Source organism: Strigops habroptila, chromosome 5, assembly GCF_004027225.2.
Source record: "Strigops habroptila isolate Jane chromosome 5, bStrHab1.2.pri, whole genome shotgun sequence".
NCBI classification, from domain to species: Eukaryota; Metazoa; Chordata; class Aves; order Psittaciformes; family Psittacidae; genus Strigops; species Strigops habroptila.
This window is the reverse complement of record NC_044281.2, coordinates 23,301,252-23,328,781: the sequence shown is the minus strand read 5'-3', so window position 1 is coordinate 23,328,781 and position 27,530 is coordinate 23,301,252. Positions and strand designations below refer to the sequence as shown.

At 39.5% G+C, this 27,530-nt stretch overlaps 1 protein-coding gene across 5 annotated transcripts in view; it reads right to left on the bottom strand.

Moving 5' to 3' along the window:
• Positions 1-22,617, bottom strand: part of IFIH1 (interferon induced with helicase C domain 1) — a 28,508-nt gene extending 5,891 nt beyond the window's left edge. For 4 of the 5 annotated variants that reach the window (XR_003991568.1, XR_003991567.1, XM_030487394.1 and 1 more), the window contains exons 1-11: positions 22,075-22,617; positions 19,527-19,683; positions 16,978-17,154; positions 11,915-11,995; positions 8,421-8,635; positions 7,385-7,589; positions 4,825-5,042; positions 3,174-3,290; positions 2,587-2,710; positions 2,265-2,498; positions 42-298 (exon numbers count right to left, since the gene is read on the bottom strand). Coding sequence is in view for 3 of the 5 variants with exons in the window: in XM_030487394.1 (XP_030343254.1) it covers positions 42-298; positions 2,265-2,498; positions 2,587-2,710; positions 3,174-3,290; positions 4,825-5,042; positions 7,385-7,589; positions 8,421-8,635; positions 11,915-11,995; positions 16,978-17,154; positions 19,527-19,683; positions 22,075-22,524 (2,235 nt within the window). In the remaining 2 variants the exon portion in view is untranslated. Of the gene's footprint in view, positions 1-41; positions 299-2,264; positions 2,530-2,586; positions 2,711-3,173; positions 3,291-4,824; positions 5,043-7,384; positions 7,590-8,420; positions 8,636-11,914; positions 11,996-16,977; positions 17,155-19,526; positions 19,684-22,074 lie in introns of all 5 variants that reach the window. The other variant, XM_030487395.1, reaches the window with a different exon arrangement.
• Between the last annotated feature and the right edge of the window lie 4,913 nt (positions 22,618-27,530).

Below are 27,530 nucleotides of genomic sequence, written 5' to 3'. Positions count from 1 at the left end.
TTCTCAAATCATGTACAAGATTTTAATGCATAGTTCTGTACCTGAGTCATGCGTTTCATTTCACTGTTATGTCCAGCACCAATAAGATGATGGGCCTTAATTCCCACTTCTTCAAATTTTGGGTTATCCTTAATCCACTGGAATAGAGCAAAGGCACTTAGCCGGGTCTTTGTGAAAATAATTCCTCTAGGTGCCTCAGTCTTCGTGAACTCCTCCATTAAAGTGTTTCGCAACTGTATTAGCTTCTCATTTTCACATTCTGGCTTTCTAGCCAACTCTTTCAGCTGTTTCTTTTTTGCTTTAAAAATAGCAGACGTAAATTAAGGAAAAGTAACCATGTAAAATAAAAGCTCTAGAAAAAAAAAATAAGGGAAAGAGCAGCTTTCTATGTAACTCTCAGAATGGCTAATTTGCATCCAATTTGAAGAGCAGTGGCACACCAATTATTTTTCCAAGTATGTTTACATTTATTAAAAATACACTAATCAATCAAAATAAATCACCATTAACTTTTAAATGTACACTTGATCTATATTTCATGGTGAGAATAAGCAAAAGAAAAAAACTGTCTACACACCAGAAGTGGCACAGAGTTAAGTGCCCTGTATTAAAGAGCTAAATCACAGCTTATAATATCTGCAAAACAGTTTTAAAATAACAGAAAGTCTTTCAAGGGGAAACAGATTATTATGCACAGCCCTCAGAGCTGATAATATTTTTATAAATTTAAACATAAATTGTCCTTGGGACATTCACTGAAGTGGGAATCCTCACTAGAAGCATGCAATGTAGTAGATGCCAGGATGGGCACACTGGTATTGGTACTGCACCTTTTAAAGGCGTTTCAATGTGTTCAGTGAAATGTTAAATGAACGATGGCTTCAAACTGAGGGAGGGTAGATTTAGGTTAGATATTAGGAAGACATTCTTTACTGTGAGTGTGGTGAGTTACTGGAACAGGTTGCCCAGAGAAACTGTTGGATGTCCCATCATTGGAAGTGTTCAAGGCCAGTTTGGATGGAGCTTTGAGCAACCTGGTCTAGTGGAAGGTGTGGTAGTACCAATGCAGTGGTAGTCAGTATATCACAAACTACCATGCCACTTAGTCAGTGGCTTTCTAACTACAGTCTTACTCGTATTTTAGAATGTAATCAAACATACAAATACATACAAAAAGTAGGCAGATATAACAAACTCCCATGATTTCCCCTTTAATTAAACCTACACTAAGGGCTGGAAAGAAAAGTTTTAGATATTCTTCCATTACTCCTGGCACCTTCAGTGGTTAGAAAAAAAAAAAAGGAATATAATTTAATTTTCACTATTGGGTTCCTTGACTTTCATTTACCTATGGAATGCTTTCAACTGGAATAGAGTTAATTTTTTAGCTTAAGACAGCTATGAAGAGTCATTGAAAACCACAATGACATTATTTAATCTAATCTATTTTTCTGAAAGTTTTTTTTAACATTTCCCGAATTTCTTAACAATGGGATTCTAACTTTGTATTCATAGGATACATGAAGCTGGGATACATGCTACAGTAAAATCTATTTTCTTTTGCACTGCCCAGGAGCCATAGGAAACAGGAGCAAACTTGTCTACCTCTTCCTCATTGCAAAGGCAGTATGGGGAAAAAAAGAGGCAAAAAAGATTACTGTGTGAAGGACTAAATGAATCCTAGTTCTGAGGTCTGAATGATATGAAGAAAGAGCAACTAACTTTGGTCTTTGCAATTTAATCCTCTGTTTAGTTTTCTCACTAATTATTCTTTACCTGAAACTTACACAGGGTTGTCACTCCCATCTCTTAGTACATAAACAAACAAAACTTGGCAGAGTGGATTGGCTAAAATGTGTCATTTTGTTACTTTTATATTCCATTTGCTCAACATTTTGCCCCTTTAGAGTGTCTACTGCAATACATGTTCTACGTATCTATCAATGTCCTTGGGGACACTTCACTGAAGAAAAGCAGAGAACAGTTTTCTTACTATCAGGAAATACTCTTTCAGCAAAAATAAAGTGCCCTTGGGCCAAAGCTGAAGAACTTCTACTACATATCAGGACATGGTCACACTATGATATTGTTTAATGTACTCCATACTGTATGAACTGGAACATCAGATGCTGTCATAATAAACAACACGTTTATTATGACACGGCAATCTCTAGGATGTAATAATTAATGGGCCTATGCAAATCACGTTAGCGCATAATCTATGGATTTCAAATATTAAATATCACAATGTATGTCTAACTTACCATGAAATAAACCTATTAGAAATAAATCTGTTTCATCCTGTTTTGATACTGCTGGTTCATCATCATCATCATCATCACTCCTTACTGTCTTCTTACTTTTCTCCTCCTTATAAAAGTTATTCAGGTGATTGTACGCATCCACCATTCGGATGGTATCATTTATCTGGAGAGCATCATTGTATTTCTTCAGGTGTTCTGCACAGACACGTTCCTTGCGTTTTTCTTCTTTTGCAGCTAAAAGTGAACAAAAAATACAAAAATGTGCCTGTGTATAGCATGACCCAAAGAAATCCAAAGCTGGGTATTTTTGCTATGCAGTTACCTTTTTTCTCTTCTCTAATCACCCACTGTTCATATGGCTGAGTTCCAAACTCAGATTTTGGATGGAGCTGGCAATAGTTTTGAATCTCTGTCATGATCTCAGTTATTCTCTCTCTAAATGGATCCTAGAAATACATTGATTACTAAAGTAAGCATCTTCTGGCAACAAAAACATTGGCTAGTACCACGCAGAGTAATTTTTTAAAACGCTAAACCTAAGGTTGCTATGTGCATTTAGAGTTATAGAAATAAATAGTTCAGAATATTACAAAAATTACACTGTGAAATAACTTTTTAGTGAACATAATATCATTCCAGTACAAACATTTCAACTATGCTTCAGAAGGTCTTTTGACCAGATACCTTAAAAATATAACTCACAGAAGTAAAAATTTAATTCTATTTGACTTTACTGTACTTTGCCATACAGAGGAAAGTGGGAGATAAATACACACATATTAAAATTAGCACTATTAGCACCATAAATCTATAGAAAAAGAGCATTAGCCAAAAGTTTTTGATACCGTACAACACACTTCTAAAGGGCAATAGAACTTTAACACTGATTTGTTTGAAAAAAACCCATACCCTTCTTTTGTCATCTGCAATCACAGTCTTCTTAAAAGGTTCCTTCACCTGATTCTTCAGTTGGGAGGCATGCTCCTCAACAGTCATGATTCTACATGCATCAAGATTGGCACAGATCTGAGAGAAAACACAATGTTATTTCTTTTAACATCTAATGAAAACTAATGAAACATCTAATGAACTAATGCAGCAGAGCTTCTCATTTAAATATTAGGGTTCATATAGCTTTATTTTCTTCCTACAAAAAATTGGATTCAGACCCTACCAGCATAACAAAGGCCAAGTCTTTGAAAAGCATTTGAGATAAGTTGAACGGTTACTTTTTAGGCCAGAAGTGATCCTTGTACACAGGAAAAAGCTTGTAGATCAGGGTACAAAACAGGTATTTTGTAAAAAGAAAACATGCCATCAATACTTTGGAAGAATAGATTTTGGAGCACAAAACAAATAAAATCAATGATAAAATAGAAAAAAAATAATGTTAGTAAGTAATTGTAGAAGTAAGAGCTGGTCAGAAGAGCAGAAAATAATTTTAAATTATCCTTCTTGGAAAAGATGGAGAAAATGTTTGTGCTAACTGCACAACTGAACTGGACTTCTCTTGCTTTTGATCTCTTCCAAGAAGTAAATACGTGCATTTCTGTCACTAACACTAAAGCAATAAGGGGAAACCTTAAAATTGTTATGAGCAGAGAAAACAGGAAAGGAAATCTAGAAGTTAACCTTTTTAATGTCTTCACCAGCAGTTATCTATTTGAGCTTGCATATTCAGATTAAATTTCTTTAAATACAAACCTCAATATCCTAACGTTAAGATTTCAGAGATGATGAAAAGGAATTCTCTGCTTTTTCCATTCCCAGAAAGTTTTTGTCTCAAAATACCTCGCAATTCTATCTACACCAATACAGCATAAAAGCTTCTTACAGGTCTCACCCATTCAATATCACATTCTGTTCTTGTGCAATCTGCTAGTCAGGAGTTTTCACCAGAGTACTGGGCTAAACTCTACTTATGTATTACTAACGTAAATCCATTGAATTTCAAGTAAAATAGAGGTTCTTTAAGTATAGAATGGAACCAATTATCTCCAGTTAGGTATTTATGCAACTACACAATACTTCCCTCTCAGTGAGTAACTAATTGCTGTAAAGAAACACATTTGTATACTACCTGTATCTCACAAGTGGTTTCTGCTTGTTTAAGTATTCAACTTTGTTTTTGACTTTCTTGCATCCAAAGCCCAGTTTAGTCACGCTAGATATACAGATATAAAACACTGTGATCTCTCTAGGACTTAGGAATACCCAGCAAATTCTAATACATCAGTGGCAAAATAAGATTTTATTAACTGTAAAACCTCACTATTTTTTGCATTTCTTACCTCTGATCTTGAGAATTTTTTTTCAAGTGAGGCAACCTTTTTACTTTCTTTTTCAATAACCCTACTTCCCTGTAAAGTAATCTTTATTTATACATGGATTTGCAGTAGTGTGTAGTGGGTCAATTTGCTGAATAGTGTGAGCTGAACTCCCATGTCCACATGAAAAAAATAAATCAGTTTATATATTTGGAGACTAACACTGACTTTAAAAGTTTTACTTGAACAAGACAATATCTCTTTGACAGTTTGTAAGTGTGAGGGCTATTTACTTTCAGAATATGTTCTTCAGCTTTGGAGTAGGAAGTTGCACCTCCTACACCAGGTGAGGCTGTAAGTCCCAGAATCTGAGGCTGTGGGATCAGTGGTTTGTTTTCTTTTGCCAGCTTCCTGTTCTTCTTTTTTTCTTTTAAATAACGTCGCATTATGTTGTTGTAGACACCTTCCTTTTGAGTGTGATGACACTCATCAATAATGAGGAGTGAAAAATCTGGAAAAAAACAACAAAACAAAACCCCCAGAAATTAGCCCCAAATGATTAATTTTCTTTCAAATGTAGAATTTGTGTGACTAAATCAGGTTACAGGTAAGGAGACTTTAGAAGAGAACCCATTGGTTTGTTTGAGCCCTAACTTATTAGGAAATTTGTACTGCTGGAGGAAGGTATGGATGGAAGCTGCATGTATTTAACAGACTTTGGATTTTTTGATGCAGTGTTAATGTGTCAAGTAGTTTCACATTTCATGTAGAGCAAAAAGCTTTTCTATTTTTGCAAAAACTCTGATGGTAAAAAGAATTTCAGAGAGATTTTTTAATAAACAGTGGTAAGAACATATCATAGTTTAACTCAATCCTTTTATATCCGTAACTGTATCTGACAAACTACATACTATTTGTTTATGAGAAGATATCTAATATGTTAGAAGCCTTTCAGACATTCTAGAAAGACTGGTCCTGATCAAAATATGCTTCCATTTTATAGCAACACAGAGATTTCCTCCATATTCCAGTTCAATTAAAAGATTTATATTGCTTTATGATGTGTCACTGGAAAGAACAAGACAGATGGTGAGAGTACTGCCAATCATCTCTCTTTTGTAGTGGAGGAAACTGATGAAGAGTCAGCCAGGTAATATGTGGTTTTAGTCAGATCATATTTACATGCAACAAGTACAGTACTATACAAAAAGGAAAATTAAGATTATTTTTAATTTGTTTTAAATCTCTTACAAATATAGAAAACTTTTAATCTACCTGCATATGCAGCCAGTGACATGTATTTCAAGGTTCTAATCTGACAAACACATGAACATTTCTCTTGTTTCTTGAACAGCAAAACTGGTTAATGGAGCTCCCAGTCTTCCCATAGCTGGCCAGTAACTCTAATTTGACATTGTTTCCCACAATTCAACAAATGCTTGCAGAAATTACTGTAAAGCAGATCACTGCAATGCTCAATGTTAAACTCTCTTTTTTTTTTTTTTTTTCCTTTTTTCTTTTTTAATACGGACAATTTCCAAGGTGTTGTTTACACATTAGTGTGTTCGAATTGTATCGCTACCAATGAGTTTGCAACCACTGGCAGCAGATGTTGGAAATTAATACAGAGCTAGCACATTCTCAGTTGGCCTTTCTGCTGGAGAAAATACCATGTAACTTCATCTTTAAAGAACCTAAAGAAAGGTGGAGACTGAACAATGGAAATTTTATTTAAAGGCTAAACCAAAGACTACCACTAGGAAAACAAACTAGTGCTCCATGTCACTGGGGAAATTTGATTTTCTTCGCACAGGTGGTTCAGGAAGGCAGTTGGACTGGAGTGATGTGGTTACAAACCTAAATTTCTATTTATTTCTAAGATTTCTACATATTACAAGACTTCAGAAGCAGTGCTGGCAGTTACTCAGTTATTTTGCCAACATGAAATTACTCCCTTTGATATTGACCATCATCTTTGCAATGCATATTCCTATCATTACCCAGGAAGAACCTAGCCCACCAGAAGAGATGTGCTTCTACTAAGGAATGATACACAGCTTTTAGAAAGTCCACACAGTGACTTCAGCCCTTAGTGAAGAGGTTAAACATTTGGTAAAACACAATTAAAAGAGGGCCCTCCATTTCACTGAGGCTGGAATTTCATGTTATATGTATGCAGACCTCTGCGGAAATGGATGAAAAAAGCATGAACAGAAATTAGGAATAAAAACTTTATAACTAATTAGGATGGTTTATACAGACTGTGAATTAACAAAATCATAGCCATGAAAATGGAGCTGCCTTCAGGCTTGCTTGGCTTTAGCCCAGCTGAACTTTCTAGCACAAGTGTAACAGCCCTGTTTGCAGGGCCACCTCAGTTCTGGAGAAAATACAGCTTCTTATGAAGAGAGCTTCAGGGTGTGAAATCCATTCAAAAAAATGCTTCATTACACAAGCTGGTTGGGACTCAGCCCAACTGTAATCAGGTCAGCAGTTCCTGTTCAGGTGCCTCTCTACAGCATTCCCAAATGATTCAGATTTGGAAAGGTTTATTAACTTTGGTGCACTGGAAAGGAAGTAAGTATAAGAAAATCTCTGGTGCTCTGCCTAGGATAATAAAAAAGCAATCTGAAGGAGGGGAGGCAATTTTCAGGTACCTAAAGCAGCTCTGCAGTAGTTAGTTTGGATCAGGCAATACTCCAGCCAGCTCTAGGCACTGACACAGACTGACCCCTCAGGTTTCTCTGCTGCTTCTTGTAACACCCAGACAAGTACTTCTTTTGCAAATCCATTATTTTCTAGTAGAAACATACTTTCAGCTCTTCTGTAAACATTTCAGAATTAAAAGCTTGCCTGATAAGTGGACACCATCTTCTTCGTCTGCATTTAGCAGTGAATTTTCAAGTATCTGTGCTGTACAGATGATGACATCATTTCTTCTGACAACTTCAGGAAATGAGATTTTCAGCTGAGAATCACCACTTAAACCAATAACGTGATACCAACGCTTCAGAAATGGATTAAACTCCTTTCGTAAATGCTGTTCTACCAATGGTACCTGAATAAAAGTTTCCAAAGAATTTAAAACAGAGCATATATGTTGTTAGATGAACATACACTTTGCACAAAATATACTTCATTAAAAGAGCAAACATCCCCTTATTCACTGCAGGGTAGGATTAAAAAACCCACAAATGCAGAAAAACAAAACCAAGCACTAAAAATTTTCAAACCAATCCCTCCCCTCCAACTGCTCCTACAAAACCTTTTTGCCCAAGAGCTTTGGCTTAACTGTGACTTAGAAAGAACGAACAAATCATGAATGCTCTGGCTCTTGAGCCAAGCTTATAACACACTATCAATTTTATTCTTACAAAAGGATATCCATATCTTTTATTGTTTTAATAAAATTTTAAAATAAATGTATTTCCATATTTTAATGTTACAACAGAATATTACTTTATGTTATATGCACTAAATTGAACTGTAAAAATTACAGTAATTAGCAGAAAATCTGACAGAATATTCCCTAACTACTGTGAGACTCATTAGGTGGCCTTCACTACTAAATCCAAACATGGAATGTGAAAAATATTTTTATTTTTTAAAATATGATTTCAGTTCTATTCATTCTAACATGAAATTGTACTTTTTCCAATAATGTGGTTGTTAGGGCAAATCTAAATTTGCATTTGCACTGGGGTAAACTAAAATCGATCATGCTTGCACCATGATGATGCAATGGAGATGACAGTCTAGAGCTGTATGCCTTTGAACATAGCCAGATCTGGAGAAGCCAAGATGTGTGTTTATATTAATTTTACAAGTTCTATATCAACAGCGCATGATGTTTAAAACAAACCTATTTTTAAAAAATGGACAAACATACCTTATTAACAAGGACTATAACTTTTCCAGGCTCTGATGCTCTCTTCTTCTTATCCAAATGATCTTTGGTAATGTAAACAGCCACTCTGGTTTTACCACTGCCTGTAGGGAGACATATTATAATATTCTCCCCATTCAGTGCTGGCTTTGCAACTTCCATTTGGTAATCTCTCAGGACCAGATCTGGCTCAGGTGAAGCTCTGCTCTCCTCTGCATCTAAGGGTACAAAGAAATATAAAACAAGAGGCATAGAACATTTATCAGATCATCCAACAAATGTCAAAGGGAAAATTATTAATTTCCTATCAGAAGCATCTTCTGAATAAATAGTGCATATTAGGATAGGCAATGCTGCTCTGTGGACCTGTGCAATTCTGAATCAGAACTGCTTACATCCAGTCACCAACCAGGGTAGGTGGCATAAGCCCCAGTATGTCTTCACCCGTCTATGTTGACATGACTATTATCATGTATGAATTCAAACGATACAGTTCAGTAGCACTGGGACCAACAAAGGTTGTGTTGAGAGCTGCAGTATTTATAATGCAGCCAATCTTATGTGACGTTCTCTTTCATCAGTACTGAAATTTATTTGATTGTGAGCCACCTTTTTAAATACTTCCCAGAGGATGAAAGAAAGGATGGAGCCATAGAAAGAAAGAGAGATAGGGACCACTTAAAAAATGATGAAGAGAGTTATAAAGTATGAAGATCAAACAGATAAGAAAATTCAATTGCCCATACAAGATAGAGCTAACTGCAGAATGTATCACACCTATTCATGGTAGATTGCGCTGCTTCCAGACTGACTCACACATAATGCAATTAAGCTGTTCGCTAAAAAGCCATATACATTTGTCACATGAAGCCCAAAATCTTCCATCTATCATGTAAAATGCAATGGCAGAGAGTTCAGATCTGTAGCTTACAGGTGAAACAAACAATGTTCAAAACTTAAAAGTGGAAAATGCTGTTACATTATTTCAGGCAGTAAGAAGATCTTAGGAGTTTACAAATATTTACGAAGTCAGAAGTTATATATATTAATATAAGAAGCATTTATTTTAAAGGAGTTTGGGGGTTTTTTTCCCCTGCAGATATGTTTACATCACCCTCCAAGGATTAACTGTCCTCAGTGAAGAAAAGGCACAAATTCATTCTACCAGACTAAAAATGAGGGGGAAAACCCTATAGTTTTATTTCCTGATGATATCATTAAGTGAAGAATCATGAGGATTTTATTATCACTGATACATTACACACAAAACAAGTGTATCTTTCTAGTGTCCCTGATTCCATTAAATAAAATTAAACTAACAAAAAGTAATGAAGCTTGATAAAATACTGCTGATGGAAACATCTGAATGCCATTCTTAAGTGTTTTTTGCTTGTTTTGCCTTTTAACGTGAGTGCAGCTCTACCTGGAACACAGGGAAATTCACACCAGAGAGTACTTGATGTTACTTATCTGACTTCTACTACTCTCTTTTGAGGAAGAACGTTGTTTACTTTCTGGTTGGCTAAATTCAATAGTTCAATCATATTGAAACTAGCACTTTATCACCCATCTGTTTGGTTAAATTTCAGCTCCTTAACATCCTCAATTAACTGTCCAGGCCTAAAAAATATTTAACTTACCTCTCTCCTACCTTCCTCAGCCGCTGTTTAGATAAAGGCTAATACAGGAATCTTTTCACAGGATATGATTCCATTAAAGAACTTTCATCGTGCATAGTATAACTTTAGGGAAGTTGTCTGCCTCTGTACAAGGCTCATATGAATTGCCTCTCTGGGATTAAAGCAGCATGATAATTACTCTCCTATTGTCCTAATTCCACCATTTTTCTTATATGTAGAATGATCTTTGCACAGAAGACTGCAAGTAAATCCACGATTCTTTACATTAAAATCCAAATCATGTCAGTGCATTAAGACACTATCCAAACATTTCCATTTACAGAACAGCCTTACTGCAAAATTTTAAGTTATAAAATCCATAAATATCACAAAGTCCATCTGTATCTCCTTAGCTTTTTTCTCATAGTTGCTCCCACTGAGTTTTCCAGGCATGATTAAAAAGCATGATTTTTTTTTTAAACATTTTAACTAGTTATTTTTAAAGCACATATGTAAACAACAGAACATACAGCGAGTAAACATGGGGGAAAAGATCTATTCTACTTTCGTCACATAAATGTAGTGATTTTTTTTTTCTGCTGGACTACTGGACATAGCCAATGCCCAGTTTACTGAGTTTTTCAGGAATCTTAATGGGTCAAGCCATACAAACATATGTGCTGCCCCATACCAGTAGCCTGTATCAGCCTGACCGGTACAGTGTGACTGTCCAAAGAACAGAAACTCATGTGCTCAGACATTTCATGTGACACAGTGAGGAAAGAAATACAATGTGACTGATGAGTCACCAGTTGACACAGAAGTACAAAGTATATTCTTCAGAGTTAGCAATACATAGACTAAAATCCTAGCTAGAGGGTAGCAGTTTAGGTTTGACATACCTTGAATTTTCTTTGTACTTACAAAAGACATGGATTTTAATATTTAAAAAGCTTGAAACTATTTAAAAACCATTTACAATAAATACTTTGCAGGCATATGATATATAATATTTACATTGACTTTACTGATCTAATACTAGCATTATTAGGCAAAGATGGCCTGAAAGATACCCAGGTTGTTTCTAGCCCTTGAACAAGACAGTCCCAGCACAAACTTTATAAAGGCTAGATTCCAAAAGGTAGGTGGCTCCTCTTGAATTCTGTGTAGGCACGCACAGGCTGTTCACCATGGTGGACAGCTGCAAATCTTGTTCTGCCTGCCTGAGGTCTAAGACTGAAAAAAAGAAGAAAAATTGGGATGTCTTTTACAGCAACAGTGTTTAATTGGGCTCAGAGTGTGTACGTATACATATATAGTAACTTCGTAGCTGTATGTGAAGTATTATGTAAACACAGCCCAACATTTAGTTTTAAACTGTATTGAGAACCTGCACAACATGTTTAAATGTGAGATTTGCAAAGGTCTTCAGACAGTAACCTCAAATGGTTAGGCTGCTTTTACAAACAGGGCTACTAAACTACTTGGGTCCAAAGTGGACCTTCATTACTGTTTCGCAAGACAAATGGAAATGCTTCTCCTCACTCTTAGATGCCTCTAAAGCATGTCCTATTTCCTCTCACTTACCCTATGCAGGGGCCAGGCACAATCTAGCTACTCTCTGAGAGCAAAAGCAGCACATATATGTGGCAGCATTATCAATATCTGTACAGCCTACTGCACTGGATGACTTCTGGAAATCCCTTCTAGTCTGTGTGATTCTATCATGCCACATCACTGACCATTTTGTACAAGGACGATGTCTAGAGGCTTATTCAGATGATCTCAGTGAATCAGCTCTTTTGGGGCTGGGACTTAAGTCCAGTAAGTCCAATTTTAGTAATTTTGCAATTACTAAATAACAAAAAGGAAACATACCTGAATCACTGGTTGTGCAGCTTTGACCCAGGTTTTCATTCAAGTTACTGACACATCCAACTCCTATAGAGACATCTGACTCTAAAACAAAAACACAAACAAATGTAGTAATTTGTTATACAAATATAAATAGCAAAAGCATGCTGTTTGCTTTCTCCCCAGGTTGTTAAAATAAGCTAGACGAATGTCTGGCAGAGATGTATGAACTATGATTACCTTTATTAAACCTTTTCTTAAAGAAAAAACTGTGAACAATATAATTAATTTTCTTATGGAAGAAAATATGGACTGGAAGATGAAAATCCAGAACATAGAAGAGGAAAGGCAATGTGGGTCATGATTGATTTTTGTCAGGCATCTGTTCTGTTTGCTTGAAAGCAAGGGTCCAGACATGACCAACTGCATGATCCCCTCTAGTCCTATTTTACTGTATCTTTTCAGAGGGATGAAGAGTCAACTCCTCTCTCCCGCCAAAAAAAACCCCCAAAAGAACCCCTCAAAAAGAAAAACATGTTAGTCTACTGGATACACTGCGCTGCTGGCAAACTGAAGACATTCTCTTTTACTCCCTGTAAGCCACGTGAGTTACATCTGTAGTCGAAGAAAAATCAAAATAACTGTGATTTTTTTTTAAAGGCTTTTTTCACGTAACATGAAAAGAATAAACCGTAGTTCCCAGGTGAATAAAACCAGAGAGGAATTAATAAATCTTCCAAAGCGTTTACAACTAAAAGCAGAGACCGACAATCCCATTACACCCAAGAGAAGACTTGGACACTGTCACAGAACTCTGGCAGGTTTACTGTAGACATTCTAATGTTAAGCTCTCCCTCTGCTGGACAATCAATATATTACACTGATTTTTTTTCAGTCTCAAGTGTAACTTGCATAGCTAGATTTTCCAGAACACAGTCCTTTAAATATCTAAAGAGATACACAGTTCTTCTGGAAAAATCTGCTGCAAACAGCCTCATCCTGCACTGTCAGCTTACCTGCAGCACGTGCAACCGAGCTTATAGTGCGCATAGAATACTGGGCTGCATCAGAAGCAGCGTGACCAGCAGGTTGAAGGAGGTGATCCTGCCCCTCTGCTCTCCTGAAACCCCACTTGGAGTATTGTGTACAGTTCTGGTGTCCTCGGCATAACATGGAGCTGTTGGAGGAAGTCCAGAGGAGGGCCACGAGGATGATAAGGCAGCTGGAGCACCTCTCATATGAAGACAGGCTGAGAAAGTTGGGGCTGTTCAGCCTGGAGAAGAGAAGGCTGCGTGGACACCTCATAGCAGCCTTCCAGTATCTGAAGGGGGCCTACAAGGATGCTGGAGAGGGACTCTTCATCAGGGACTGTAGGGATAGGACAAGGGGTAATGGGTTTAAACTTAAACAGGGGAAGTTCAGGTTAGATATAAGGAAGAAGTTCTACCTAAATTAAAACCCTTGTCTCCTAGAAATCAGTGCAATCAAAATATATTCTCAGCAGAATCCTGATTCATATAAGATTTCCCTCTCATTAAAGAACAGCATACATTTAATATCACATTAAAAGACAGCATTGTCCTAGAAAAAAGTAGAAAACCTCACTGGTTATAATCTATGTCGAAAGACCTCAGACAAGCTACTAAGTAGCAGTAGTGGGAATCCAAACTATGAAGAACTGCTGTCTCTTGTTTCACTTTCTAGGAATCCATGTGGGTAGGAAAGAGAGGACGACATTAAAATTTTATGTATCTATTCCATGTGGTCTCCCAGTTAAAATGACACATTGAAAGATGTATATGCAGCAGAAGATATGCATTTACAAAGTGTTTTGTACATAATTATCTGAATTACAACGTGCAGCATGCACTACAAAATAATATCTCAATAAAAAATGTCAGTGGTGAAGTACAATGTAAAATACTCATCTTCCAAATGCAAGGTGAACAGAATAATGTTGTCATTGTCAACTATGGCAACTTTCCTGGATTATTTTAAAATAAATAAATAAATTCAACAGTAACCCTTTCCAAAGCCATGAAGATAAAAGAGTTATTATTCCAACAGCCGTTTTCACCACTTTCCCTAGTCTTCCCTTACAGTGCTACTTGCACATTGTAACGCAGCATATTCCACAGGAAGATTTTCAGTCACTTTGCACTAAGTAAGGATAGACAATGGAATGCAATGGGAAAAAAAAAAAAGGATCTATACAGGATGAAAGAAGTCTTTCTTTCCTGTCCTGTGCTACATTCTGTCACAGAATAAGTGTCAGACATTGGAAAATATAAATGAAGGACTAAAATATAAAGGGGCCACTAAAATTTGTCCCACTTTCAAACCAATGGGCAGTTTTTCTATCTGAAGCATTAAGAGACATTTTGTGAGACATTACTGAAATCTCCAGTTAATTACAGTGTCATTATTTGTTCCAGTCAACTTTTTTTTGGTTTTTTGTTTTGTTGGTTTTTTTTTTTTTTAATCAGGCCATGAAAAAGAGGCCTGTTATTTATTTAAATTATTGTTTATATAGGTAACTGTGGCCTTAATCCAAGTGTTTCACTTCTGACCCTCCAAACCTACTGCTTTTGTGTTGGCTTTTGTGTGTGCAATTTCTTATCTGTGTTTTTTGCATGCACAATCTATCTCTAGTTTTCATTTAGGCTAAGCAATCTATTTCTACTTCATCTTTATGACCCTAATGCCCTCACACCTTCAGACTCCCTCTGCCTCAACTACTCCAGTAAGAGAAGGCTTTAGATACAATCCACACTGCAGTAATTCCAAGTGGCTTGAAAAAAATCTTTTTTCTCCCTGAAATGTGTCCTCTTTGAAATTTGTCCTTCTCCATACATGAAGGAATGGTGGGAGTGTGCTGCAAAACTGACAACACTTGACAGCATTAAATTGCAAATTAGGTGGGTTCCCAGCCTACTTGGAAGGAGAATCTGGGCTCCAGTTGTATTTTCAGCTGCCTGGTCTAAAAATACAGCCTTATGAGATCACAAGAAAGGATGGAAATGGAAAAAGGATTTGAGTGCAGTTAAGTCTGTGTGTATGAGTGCATAGAGATCAAAGCTTACTGCACTTCAAGATGGCTCAATGTGAGCCAGTCCCTCCACAAGCCATCTTCATGCAGCACTGTGTCCTGGCAGCCCTTGGTACGTTGCATGTACACTGATGGCTTAGTGTGACTTCAAAGCACATGCTTACAGTGAATCTGTCAATTGTCCCCACTTATCCTACTCCGGTTCATATCACAGAGCTGGTTTGGATCAGAAGAAATGAACTCCTGCCAGTTGAAATGAAATGTGTTCCAGCCACTCGCAGGCATACAGTCCACATCAGACTGAAGTCAACCTGAACCAAACTGCCAGAATTCACGTACTGTGTACATTCTTAACACCATTTCACTGAACACTCAACTGCACAAACTGCTAATACCCACTGCCTACTAAATTTCAGCACAATTCAGTGCTGAGGAGACCATAGTTTTCAGGCTAGAATTAGCTTGTAGCAGGCTAGTTAATATTGAACAGATCTAGTTATCTGTATCTGTTTGTCAGGTTGAGAACCTGACAAAAGTCAGGTAAAAGATCAGGCTAACAGCAACCTGCCCTCGGTGAGGCTATAATTAGAGCCTTAGCCTTGCCCCAAAAGGATCCAAAGAGAGAAGATAAAAGTCTGATCCATTCTGTATCATCATTAAATATTTGGCACATCTTCTTTATACTGCCAAATTATGTTCTAATCCAGGAAAACCAAGTTGATATTTTTGCTGTAGTTAATAATTCACTACTTGCTACAAAACACTGTGATATGCTGTTAATATCATGCTAAATGAGAAATAGGCTACTACTGTTGCACCCTGAAAGGCTGTAGTTTTTAGAGCCAATTTTTTTTTTCTTATTTATTCATGTTTGATGAAAAAAGAGCAGCCTTAGCTGTCTTACTCCTTTGGCTGAGTAAGCCCACTAAAATCATTTCAGGCAGGATTTATCTCAGTTGTAACTATTGTCTGAGCTCCTCCTGAACTTGTAACACATATGAATGGTTCCTTAATCATGCAGCATATGTTTGAATCATTAGTTCCCAGCTATGTCTGGGAATTGTTGCCGTTAATTGCTGTTGCTCGTAATCAACTCCCAAGGCACGTTTTTCAAAGTGGATCCATATGAACAACAGGCCACAAATTTTCTAAAAATTTGTACTAAAAAATGTACTTCTGAGCATGTGATGTAAGTGACAAAGGTTGTTTGATGCTCTGTAAATATAAAACCTTAAAATAAATGGAAAAATTACTTGTTGGACCAAAACCAAAAATGTTTTCTGGTATAGAATTGCAAGACTTGTAGAATGAAGGACTTAATACAGCTGCAGTTATACTTGTACAGAAACATTCCTTTTGATTTAAACTTAAAAGTTGTCAATGTAAACCTAAAGTTTTCATTGGATAGTATAAACTTACCATGAATAGATCTGATAAAAGGTATTAATTTATTAATTTAATATAAATATGAATTTAATAATATGAATAGTTTAAATTAAAATATTAAATGTTTGAAAATTACTAATTTCTTCACATAATAAATAAAAAAATACGAAGTTGTTAAAAGTGCTATTTAAGAGGAAAGGAAGGATCACTGACGTTGCTCAATTATAAGAAAATCAATCAGCCCATAGTAGATAAAACATCATCACTACAACCAGGATACAGAAAACATCTATGTGAAGGCTGTATATAGCATGCTACAGGTTTTTTGGCCTTGTCCTCCTAAGCCATTCTGCACTGTGCTAGCAAATTGATTTCTGAACCAGCTCTTACCTTTCAGATTAATTAGTTCAAGCATGACAATATATTCTTGTCCTACACCAACTCTTTGAACTGAAGAACTCTGTAGATCTGGCCCTGGAAATTGCTACTGCTGTTAATTCGTAGGAAGAAATGGAATTTTCTGCTTCCAAAAAAATCAAGATTTACTTTTTTCATTCGTTCTTCTCCCCTTGAAAGTATCCTACATTCCTGATGCACAAAGAACGTTCTCTCGATTACTAAAGTTTAACTGGTACAGCACAAGTGGACATACCTGAAACTACAGAATTCTTTCCAATAGATGTTTCCAATAAATTGTTCTCACTGCTGAAACTATCATTCATATTTTCTTGCTGCTTCAAATCCTCCACTATGGCATAACCTGGTTGGCCTTTAACTTCTCTTTCCTTGTTTATACTGTTCTTCATCCCATTTTGTTTATCTTCTGTTCCTAGAAAATAAATTCCAAGGCAGTATAAAACATCTAATTTCTTTTAGCATGGAGCACAGAAAACATAGAACTAACCTGTATTCATCATGCACATAACAACATAACATATGGTCTTGGTCTTGACTTACTTACTTACACATCACAGAATCACAGAATGGTTTGGATTGGAAGGGACCTTCAATTATCACCAAGTCCCAAACCCCCTGCCATGGGCAGGTACATCTTTCACTAAATGAGGTTGCTCAAAGCCTCATCCAACCTGGCCTCGAACACCTCCAATGATAGTTTGCAAGTTTGATATTTTTATAAATATTTATTAATAAAGTTGTTGATCATAAATCTCAAATATTTGTGGTCACGATAAAGATCTGAAAACTGAATTTGTGGACTAGACTATGTTTCCTACCTTCTCAGTTGCATTGGTCCTGTAAATTCATAAATGGATGTATCTTACAGAGGACATCAAAACTTGCCCATACAACAGAAAACCTGAGAAAGCTTTCACAAAATGTTTTGCCTCCTTCCACTTCTTTGTCTTACTTCAAATACAGAAATAATTTCACTTTGACATCTCTGTTCTTTTATTTTTATTAGACTCATGCAGAACCAGACATCCTTCAAAGGCAAAAAATACTGTTCAAAAAATTATAAACTTAAAAAAAAACCAACCAACAAGCCAAACTGCAGAAGACTGCATTCCAGGGTTTTCCAGATTTGGAACTCAATTACTCTGCAATTAGAAATTAAGGGTAAAGAATTTAATAGATTTAATTTATGTCAAGATTTATCTTCTTATAAAGTTCTCTATATCTATATGTAGGTGCCTGCTAATAATTTATTTTACTGTAACAAATCAACCTGGAGTGATAAAATGTAGCACCACTCTTTTCCTTCCAAAGTACCCAATGGACCTGTTCTGAGTGGTTCCTTTCCATGACCTTGTACCAGTGGATGCTACAGCAATCAAACAATTTACATATCTAGACACATATAGGGCTGTGTACATGGAAACGTTCTTATTCTCTGGTAAGAGCAACACAATTTATGCTCTACATAACAATCTGTAATTAACTATCTTGGGGCCTGCATTGCCCAAGATTACTGAAAAACTGTGGAATAAATGCATTCATTTAATATTGCATCGAACAACTGAATTAAACTAAGTTTTACCCTATATGTCTGCACTATACTAAAAATTCAGAAATACGAAGTTTTAAAATAATTGAAAATAAACATGAAAATAATTTTAAGAAGTTACACATTTCCTAAATATTTATTACTTTGTTTACCTTACTGACAGCAAAGTAACAAAGACAAGAATTTAAGCCTGACAAACCTGCAATACAAAAGGAAAATTAGGGCCACAGGGGCTGCTGAGCTATTCCCAGCAACTGACTTTCACTCAGAACTATCTTCTGAGGCTCTTGAGGTTGGTCTTGTCCTGCAGACTGAAACACTCAACCACTTTTGAACTGCACACTCGAATATGGCAGATGCTTATCTGTGTCTGGCAGAAGAGAGGTTGATTCCTGTCCTCAACTGGAACCTTCACACCCCTCTTTATCCCAATCTTATCGCATTCTCCCATATACAGCGACTGAAAGTACATAGTTCTGGTGAACTCCTCAAGTGAGAAGGCTGAAGCTGCTAAATGGGAAATGTTAAACTTTAGTCTCAAAAATCTTACAAAGCATATGTGGAGCCCAGTAAAAAATAAGGGATATAGTATTTGGGGACTGGTTCCTTTTTCATACTTTAAAATCCAGGAGAGCACTGGGATAATTTTACAATATCATAATTATTGTACAGGAATTAAAAGCAGTAGCTCCTTTAGGTTCACTTATGTAAATAATCTCTTTACTAATTTATTCTACTATTTATAGTAAATTTCATACAATGTCTTGAGACTTATCTGTCTTATCCCCAAGGAGACATACTGCAGCATACTTTAAAATGTCACATATATTTGTAAACAGTTCTATAAAAAAAACACTAATCCTTGTGTTGAAGGAGAAATACGGAAAAGGTTTATTTTGTCTGTTTAAATTAATCTTCAGGATATTTTTCATGATTATAAAAACATCACATTGAAAACCAATGGGTTATAAAAGGTAAGGATTCAGTTTAATTACAACTACATGCCTACTATTGTAATTCTGATATTGCTTTATAAGGATTTCTAGTGTTTAAGAATCTATCAAATAAGCTGCTAAATAACTTGATCTTGAAATCCCCAGACAAGTGAAAGCATTAGTCTCAATGTCCCAGTGAAATCAATATTGTGAGAACCCTGCATTTTTTCCTGAGTAACAGAATGAAAAGGAGATATTAAAAAAACCCCCAGATTAGTGCTAGTGAAATAAGATTATTACCTCCTATATTTCCACTCAAATCATCTGCAAGGCCTCCATGTTGGGTTTCACGCAGAGCAATCAGAAAACGAGAGAACCAATCTTTCTTCTGCACTAATCGGCTCAACAGTTCCCTTGCACCTTCTCTGTTTCCACGATTGTCAGTAACAGTAAGGATCTGGCGAAAATAAAAAACCAAACACAATCCTGCGACAGACTTTGGAAATGGTTTAGGGAAGTTAGTAAGAATTGTATAGGTACAAATGCATTTCCCTGTCATCATTAAAACATACTGTGCTGGTTTGGGCTGGGGTGGAGTTAATTCTCTTCATAGTAGCTTATATGGGGCTATGTTTTGGATTTGTGCTGGAAACAGCATTGATAATGCAGGGATGCTTTAGTTACTGCTGAGCAGTGCTTACACAGAGTCCAGGCCATGTCTGCTCTTCACCCCACCCCACCAGCGAGCAGGCTGGGGGTGCGCAAGAAGTTGTGAGGGACATAGCCAGGACAGCTGACCCCAACTGACCCAAGGGATATCCCATATCATACGGCATCATGCTCAGCATATAAAGCTGGAGGAAGGCCGGGGGGCATTGACAGTTACAGCATTTGTCTTCCCAAGTAACCATTACATGTGACAGAGCCCTGCTTTCCTGGAAATGGATGATGAACACCTGCCTGACCATGGGAAGTGGTGACTGAATCCCTTGATTTACTTTGCTTACACATGCAGCTTTTGCTTTACCTATTAAACTGTCTTTATCTTAATCCACAAGTTTTCTCACTTTCACCCTTCCAATTCCCTCCCACATCCCACCAGAGGGGAGTGAGCGAGTGGCTGTGTGGTTCTTAGTTGCCAGCTGGGCTTAAACCACAACACATACTTAAAAATGAACGTATAAAGGAGGCCTGTCACTTATCAGAAGAGACTTACTACAGTTTTGTCCAACCTTCTATTTATCCCATATGGTTTCAGGTAGGAAATATAAAACTTAAGAGACCTGAAATGTAATTGGAGAGACTGGTAGTTCTGGACAACAGTTATACAAATAACAACTATATAATAATAATTACTATTAACAATGGGTGTTCACATTGGTTTAGGGAATAGCCAGTCTTGATTAAGGAGAACTGATGTCATACACCTTAGGAGAGCTCAGACTTCATCTGTTAACATGACCTCATACGTAAGATGAAACATTTTCCTTCTTAAACTGACTTCATCATCCCAATTCCCACTTAAAGATACAATAGCTAAGCCTCTAGAAAGTGGCTACCGTCCTCAAAGAAGCTATGGAGAAGCATTCCAAGGTTGTCATGAGCAGGACTTGGCATGTGATCACCTGAGGAACAAAATGACCACCCCAAGAACAAAGCAGTCTGAGACAGGAGTTCAGTCCTCAAGGGCAATTTTCTTGAGGCTTAAGAATCACCCATCCCGATTAGCAAGAAAACAGGCAGGCATAGCAGTGGGAACCTCTGACTGAGACTGAACACTAAAAGGAAGTGCATGGGAAGTGGGAGTGGGGAGAAGTAAACTAAAAGGAATATAGAAGCATATTAAGAAAGCCTAGGTGACATTGGGGTTGAAACCAGCAGGATTGTGAAGGGTAATGAAGGGCTAAATGGAAATACCAGCAGTAAAATTATGACCTTGGAGGAACAGGTGAACCCATTACCAGAGAATGGAGCCAGTAACCTCCAAAAAGCCCCCTGCCTCTGCCTGCTGTGTTACCATGCTTGGCTCCCCATCCACTACGGTGCAGCTGGCCCTTGCTGCTACCTGGCAGTCACCAGATGAAGTTATGTGTATGACTGTTATCTGAGATGAAGCATGAACTACCTAAAAAGTGAATGCAAAAGCTCAGGGTGCAAATATGATGTAGTCCACCCTTAGTTTGCCAGTTTCCCCCTTATTGCTGTGGCAAGTATTAATTTAATTTCTTCTTCTAGCTCTGTTTCATGATATCTATTTATTGGGGCACCATTTTTAAGTTTCACACTAGTCCAGGCAAGTCATTCTTAGCCAAATGGGGTAAACACCAGCAAATGTTTTCATCATGTTTTTGTGTTCTTGTCAAACTGGTATTTCTGCTCAGCTTCAGTGCCTAGTACAAATACTCCTTAATGAACCTATGGCAAAAAGAGGAAAGGAAGCTCTTGCTTTAACTCAAGCAGTCTCTATGACTTCACAGGCCATCACTACTTTCTGGTATGGTTCATGGACTGGAAGATACTGATCTTCTGAGGCTAACGTCTGTGGAAAAAATGATAAATAAGTGCAAAGCCAGTCATATTCCTTTGACAGTGGCTTAGTCTAACCCTCTGTTCATGGCATTCTTCTTTCCCTGGCTCTTACCTGGCATCCTACCTGCTGCTGACAACAGTCTTCACTGGCTTACCTGGAGCACTATTTCTCTTTTACCTCAAGTTTGGGCACTCCCCTTTCCTTTGTACACTTACAAGGCCATTTCTAGTCGTGGCTTCTTATCCGCCCCACAGCTCCTGGGAGTGGCCTGTGTCTGTCGTGCTGTTTGGTACCTGGCCTGGTGGGCAGGCCACTTACCCCATCCAGGTCTTCATCCTGGAAGATGCCCATCTGCAGGCACTTCTCGGCCACCTGCACGGTCCGCATACTATCCACCAGTGTGCTGTGGAGCAGCTGCACCAAGTGCACGCAGAGGTCGTGGTCGTCCTCCTCGGCCGGCGAGGGCAGCTGGCTGAGGCTGGGGTTCACGTAGCAGGCGGCCATGCCGCAGCCGCCGTGCTCCAGCGCCTGCAGGAACTCGTGGAACCAGCCGCACCCGCGGGGCCCCCGCTCCACGGCCCGTAGCAGCTCCTCCGCCCCTTCCACCTCGCCCCGCTGCAGAGCGGCCGCCCGCACCTTCTCCCTGTCGTCCGCGCTGAGCGAGGGGAGCCGGTCCAGCACCGGCTGCACCCGGATGAACTGCTTCAGCCGCGGCCTGAAGCACGAGATCATGTAGAGAAACCGCTCGTCTCGCAACTCCGCTGCCATCGCCGCGCTGGCGGCGCCCCGGGACGCTGCCGCTCCTGCTGCAGGACAGCGGGCACGGGGGGGCGGGGAGGTGCCTGCCGCTGCGGCGGGCACGGCCCCCGTTCCGTTCTGTTCCGTTCCGCGGCTCCTCAGGCTGCCGCCGGGCGTGCCCCGCTTTACCCCAACCCCCGCGCCGCTTTCGGTTTCGGTTGGGAGTTCGGCGTGTGACAGCACCGGCACCTACAAGGAGGGACACATCGCAGTGTTGCTGCTGAGCATTTACCGGGAAACCTTTAACAGGAGCCGCGAGTTTAAAACCAAAACAACCAAACATAAACTAAACTATTTGGACGATACGTCGCTCTTTCTTGTCAGGCCTCAGAAGCCTGCGTAGGTTACTTGGGTGCAGTGTGTGTAGATAAGTTGTTTCTATGCTTGCTTCACTTGTCAAGTTGTGTATGTGCAGTGGTAAACAAAACAACCAAACATAACATAAACCAAACATAACATCACTCATGAGTTTCCCGGGCTGGTCACTGGCATGTCAGGGTTCCCCACAGGGTGCTTCTCCAGCATCCACAGGGGAATGAGGCACTTGGTGCAGGAGTGTCTGCAGTCATTTTCCGGTTAAGCCTTTTTGCAAAATACAGACCCACAGGAAACCATGAGAGAAGTAAAGCTGACTTGTATACTGTAATGGTTTACTTTGGGTATGTCTTAACGAGATTTTTATCTTTTGGTGGCTTTTTTTTTTTTTTTTTGGTACTTTTTTTTGTTTGTTTGTTTGTTTTTTTGGGTGGTTTTTTTGTTTTGTTTTGTTTTTATTTTGAAGGATTTCACCTTGCATACAGAGCAGGAGCATGTGATAAACTTCCTAGAGGAGTTTGTTGGATAGTCTGAGATTGTTGGAACAGTCTCCCACTGAGATGTGGTTTCCCCCATATGGTGGATGTCACTGAACTTCAGAAGCAGGCCTGGTTTCCATTGTGGGCTTTTAGGGAACTTGAGTGTGATTCTGAGGAAAGGCAAAAGATCCTTGACTCAATTTCATGTTTTGTATTAAGATGATAGAGTAAATAGACAGCACCAAGACTACTGTGTTCAGTTTCAACCCTGGACAGTTCAAGAGAAAGAGAGTGGAAAAACTGGAGAGGGTCCAGAGAAGGACCAACATGATGCTTACATGTATTTGAAGACACTGAGTTTATTCAGCCTAGAGAATAGGCGGCTTGGGAGATCCAACCACAGTTTTCTGACTCCTGAAAGTTGGATCCCTCTTCACACGGATGCACAGCACAAGAGGCAACTGGATTAAGTTTTTTCTGGGTAAATTCTGTCCAGGTATAAGAAAAAATATTCTCCACTGTAAAAACAATTAGACACTGGAATATATTGCCCAGAGTAGTAGTGGGAGTTTCATCAACAGAAATATTCGAGACTTGGTTTGACAGGGCCCTTGATTTAATGCTTTGCTGTTAGATGGAAGCCAGGTATCTCCAGAGGTCCTTTCCCAGCCTAAAGTTTCCTGTAGTTCAAATCATGCCCTCAGCTGCTTGTCATGCTGAGATCTGCTACAGCATTCTGCTCTTGGTGGAGCTTCCTTCAGTTGGAAGTTTCTTTTGTAAAGAACTTAGTTTGTTTCACTTTCATTTCATTGTTGTCCTTTCTGCTTATCTCAGGTTTCTCTCTCATTTCATCATACTGCTTTATGCAAGTTTCCTTTGAAAGATTTCTAAACAAAGTCTCACTACTTTCCCTCTCATTTTCCCAACTCCTTCTTCTGTCTTCAGGACTTAATTTGGACGATACCTTGGTCTTTCTTGTCAGGCCTCGGGAGCCTGCATGGGTTACTTGGGTGCAGTGTGTGTAGATAGGTTGGTTGTATGTTTGCTTCATTTGTCAAGTTGTGTATGTAGCAGTGGTAAATCAGGCCCAGCATATTTATACTCCAACAATCCTTTACGGGTTCTATGTCTTTGCAGGCAATAAAAGGACACTTGTGAAAAAACAATCAGTACTTATTCCAGCTGCTGCTAGGTTGCACAGATGGCTGAGCTCCTACTCTGTGCGCTGGTGACACAAATATCATAGAACAGTCTGGGTTGGAAGGGACCTTCAAAGCCCATTTAGTCCAATCCCCCTGCAATGAGCAGGGAAATCTTCAACTAGATCAGGTTGCCCAGAACCACAGCCAGCCTGGCCTTGAATGTCTCCAGGGATGGCACATCCATCACCTCTCTGGGTGACTTGCGACAGTGTTCTACCACCCTCATTGTGAAGAGTATTTTCCTCATGTCCAGCCTGAATCTCCCCTCTTCTAGTTTAAAACCATTACTCCTCGTCCTATCACTCACATATCCCGACTATGGCCGTGCTCTCGCTGGATACTTAAACACCCCATAAACCCAATGATTTCTGAGGCCTTTCTCCCTTCCAGATGAGGCCGAGGTCAGTCCAAGGGTTCAGGAGCGGGGGCCGGGGAGGAGCACTAGGCCTGCCCCAGCGGGCGGCTGTGGCTGTGCAGAGGCGCGGCGCCAGCTCCCGTCCCCGCACGGTGGCAGTCCACGCGTGCAGCCGGGCACGCGGCTCGGGCGCGAAGGCCAGAGCGCGGCCCGACGCAACGCAGTGACCGCCGCTGAACGCCTGGCGGTTACCCGCCCTGCGCCCCGACCGCCTGCGGTAACGCAACGGGCCGCTCTGCGCCCGCGGGACCCGCCGGTGGGCGGGGTTTCGGCTGAGCCAATAGCAGGCGCGGGGACGGCGCGGCGTTGCCAGCGAGACGGCGCCGCGGCGCTTGAGGCCGGCCCGGCGCCGGAGGGGCGGGTGTCGCCGCCGCTCAGAGGGCCCCGCGGCCGGACTAGAGCGACCGCCGCCTCGGCTACTTGCCCTCGGGCTCGGCAGCGCCGCCCTCGCGGTGCTGTTCCGGTGAGGGCGGGCCCGCGCAGCCCGGGGGAGACGCGTCCGTCCTGGCTCTCCGCCCCTCTCTGCCGCGCACCCGTTGCGGGTGACGGAAGGGAGGGTTTCCTCCCGGCGACAGCTGCGGAACCGGGCTGCTTACCCGCCGGAGCACTGCCGGCGGAGGCCTGTGAGAGGAGGCGGGCAGTTGCACGGCTGCAGCCGAACGGCCGGTGCCGCCTGTGGGCCCTGTGCCGCTAGGCAGAGCAGGTGTCCTGCGATGAATAAACCCAGCGCAGCAGCAGCGGGGCCACTAGGAGGACCGGGGTCACCGTTTACAGACTGCCCGCATCGGGGAATACGGCTCCGAGGTGGTCATTGCCCTTAAGCTAAAACGTTGTATTTGGTGTTTCTTGTGCCCAGGGTCGGGACTACAAGGCTCGTGGACACTGCACTACCTTTTGTAAAAGTAGCATCCTAGGACAGACTGACAGTACAGCTAGAAACACTAGGAGAAATCATTAGCAAATGTAAAAGCACTTACTAATACAGCACAAAGAGAAAGAGAATCATAGAATCATTGAAGGGTTTGGGTTGGAATGGACCTTAGAGATTATATAGTTCCAACCCCCCTGCCATGGACAGGGACATCTTCCTCTAGACCAGGTTGCTCCAAGCCCCGTCCAACCTGGCCTTGAACACTGCCAGGGATGGGACAGCCACAGCTTCTCTGGGCACCCTGTGCCAGCACCTCAGCACCTTCACAGTGAAGAACTTCTTCCTTATATCTGATCTAAACCTACCCTCTTTCAGTTTAAAACCATTCCCCCTTGTCACTACATTGCCTTGTAAAAAGTCCCTCTCCAGATTTGTTGTAGTCCCCCTTTAAGTATTAGAAGACTCTTATCAGGTGTCTAAGAATTGAGGTGCAAAGTGGAGAAGACTAGGTTTTTATGCCTAATCTAACTCAGTCATCTTTTAAAATTAAATTATGATGTTAAGGAGACTCCTCCAAGATAGTAAGTTAGTGTAATGTACTTGTTGGTTGTGTAGTAGGCAGATTTAAATAAATAAGGGGGATGTGTGTGCTTAATATCAGGCTACTTGAATGGTTTTGGTTTCTTTTTAAAATTGGATTAAAAAAGAAAATTCATGATCATTCTCATTGCTGAAACTAATTATTAAAAATAATATCAGTTACAAATTTCTGATTGTTTTATTAATTACCCTTTCAACATTCAGATTAGAAACTTGCAGAATGATGAAATCCATGTAAGATGTATCCTTGTACATATTAGAACTTCAGTGGAATCTTGGTATCACTTTGAACCTGTTGGTGATTATGGGAAACTTGAATTTTAAATCCTCTTAAACTGGTGACTTTTGACACTAGCTTTGTTTGAGCATTTATAATGGGGTGTAGATACTGGTTATGGAGATGTATAACTGCTTTATTTGATTTGCATGTCTTATACTTTGCAATTTTACAGAGTGGCCTCATTCATGTTAAGCTGACCACCGGCAGTATGAGCATTAGAAATTGGCACTTCCATTAAACTTTAATAGTTTCTCAAAAGGAAAATTAAGATAAAGGGATGCTTATCATTCCTGAAGGTGGGTTTAGCTTAATGCATGCAACTGTAGCAAAATCATCAAAATACCTATAGAAATCATTTATCTTAGTATTAACATATAATTCAATTTGCATCTTAATATTGAAAGCATAATTCTTCAGTTGATAATCACTGCTTTTCTATTCTATTGCAGATTATTACTGTGCATAGTCCTGCTTGTTGGTAGCGTAATTACTTTATTACTATGGGAAGTTGTTGCTGGGTCACCACAGTAGACTGTGGAAGTTGTTGGTAGAGTGTAGGTAGCAAGATGTGAACTGATCAGTTGGCTAAATAATTTTTGGACATGCTCTAACACTACGAAATGAGATTGAGGTATCAGTTTTGTTGCTAAAAATCCAGAAGCAGAAGCATCTAATATTTAAACTCGTGGGTCCTTCCATCTGTCAGGATGGAAGTGGGCCATTCCTTTAGAATCTCACTGATGGTTAGTGTAATTGTATTTGTCACACTTCCAAAATCTCCAGACACTGACTTGCTTCCTACTTCCTCTTCTAG